This window comes from Cyprinodon variegatus, unplaced genomic scaffold (assembly GCF_000732505.1).
Source record: "Cyprinodon variegatus isolate N-32 unplaced genomic scaffold, C_variegatus-1.0 Scaffold9, whole genome shotgun sequence".
NCBI classification, from domain to species: Eukaryota; Metazoa; Chordata; class Actinopteri; order Cyprinodontiformes; family Cyprinodontidae; genus Cyprinodon; species Cyprinodon variegatus.
Window position 1 is genome coordinate 1,047,856 of NW_015150462.1, and position 1,927 is coordinate 1,049,782.

At 39.3% G+C, this 1,927-nt stretch overlaps 1 protein-coding gene across 2 annotated transcripts in view; it reads left to right on the top strand.

The window, feature by feature from the left end:
• LOC107087106 (xin actin-binding repeat-containing protein 2-like) overlaps window positions 1-1,927 on the top strand; it is a 114,195-nt gene that overhangs the window by 79,665 nt on the left and 32,603 nt on the right. For both annotated transcript variants that reach the window (XM_015378480.1, XM_015378491.1), the window contains one exon: window positions 1,348-1,487. In XM_015378480.1, the coding sequence (XP_015233966.1) occupies window positions 1,348-1,487 (140 nt within the window). The remainder of the gene's footprint in view (window positions 1-1,347; window positions 1,488-1,927) is intronic.

The following is a 1,927-nucleotide window of genomic DNA, read 5'->3' on the forward strand; positions in this document are numbered from 1 at the left end:
GCGCTACTGTTGAGCAATGCCAGACCGAACTTCCCGACCTCAAACGTTGTGGGCGGGACTAAGTTTGGAATTGCACCCAGGCTAAGCCACCGCTGGCCCCCCATCTAGCTCCACCCCTGAATCTCGGCCATTTTCAAATATATAGTGAGAACAGCAGAGCTAACGGCTGAAACCAAAGCTAACTGGATAAATACTAGAAGTGCGCATGCACAGCAAGAGCATTTTACAAAGATTGGCATGTGGGGCAACCAATAGATGAGGAGATCCACAGGGGAATTTAAGCTGAAGGAATATTGTCCCTTAAAACTTTAATTTGGACATTATGGATGTTTAAATAAATATTTTTTTATTAGTTTGGGCTTTAGGAAAGTTTTGTCTGTGTTCTCCTGTCGGTATAGTCTAGTCTGATCACAATGTTTTGAAATAATTCCAAATTTATTTACAAGAGAAGGGAAGGAAGCTGCTGTCTGCTCTTTGTGATCTTTATTTTTTTATGTATTTTACTGCTAAAAGGAGGAAAATTTACTTTTTCAACTAGAAAATATACATGTTGGAAAAATATGAAAAAAAAAAATCCATGCTAAACGTGGAGGAGGATTTTGAGTGAGTCAAAAGGTTACAGGGTGAGTTCACGAATCATTTCTATTTAGGGGCCTCTTTCATCCCAGGGAGCTGCTGCTCAGAGTGAGATAGCATGCCAAGAGCTAAGAGGTTCAGTGTGGGTGGAGGTTGAGCCTTAACAGGCTTCTCTGGTGCCTAACAATGCTTTGCAGCTTCAAAAAGTCGAACGTAAAAATCAACGCTTTTGTTTAATTGCTTCTCTGCAGGGATTTTTAGAACCATAAAAGAAACATGGACTCGTTTTTTTTTTTTTTTTTTGCCTGATAATTTTTTTGTCTATATCTCTTATTGTGTTTGGACAATCTGCAGCATTGAGGGTTTGAAGATGTATTTATGAAATTCCAGCTCCTGTTTTCAAATAAAAGGCAAATCTTTTTTCCTTCTTTTTTTGGTATGAAGTTTTAGAAATCTCTGACTGTGTGAGTAATGATTAGGTAAGGGTGCAGCTTGTTTTTAAAAATGAAATCAATTTATTTGATTGATTCTGCATGTCTTATTTTGTTAAAAAAAAAAGCCTTTTGTAGAAAATTGTCCCCGAGGAGTAATTATTAGCTGGAAAGCTCATTTACAGCTTTCCCTGATGTGCCAAAAGAGTAATGAGTGGGAAGCAAATATCAGCAAATCCCAGGAGGAATCAAAGCGGTCATGTTAAGTCTAACTTCTAACTGTAGGGCTGAATATTTTTAATACATGTTTAAATCCTATTGTATGTCTGTGTGCATGTAGGTGCAAACAGATCCAGATCAGGGCGTTCTGAGGAGAGGGCCGGCAGCCAGGAGACCGAGTTGGTTTCGGTGAAAGAGCGGCTGGCGATGTATCAGGCGGCCGTGTCCGGCAAGGAAAGCAGCAGCTCCTCCTCTGCAGCGGTAAGACGATAACTTCCACTTGCATGTAACTGGAGACGGAGCTGCGGATGCAGAGAGCAGCCGGGAAGGATTGGGTCACTTTAAATTTGTCACAAGACTGGAAACTGAGATATTCATCCCATTAGAACTTCCTTATTATTAGATGATATCAATGAAGTTAATACATAAAGAATCCGAAAAGTAGGTAGAAATATGCTAGTGTTCAGGCCTGTTAACTTTAATTCCCCTAAATAAACTTCAGAGAAACTTCAAACTTGGCTTAATCAGCAAATATAACCTCCACATTTGTAATTAATTCCCTGTTTCCAGTTTGTATCATCCCATATAAAATGGCAAAAATGTAGGAGAAGGATTTCTAGTCAGACTAAATGTGAACTCTTTGGCCTAGATCTAAAACAGTTGTAAAAACTAACACTTCATGTAACTCTCGTTCAGGGGCG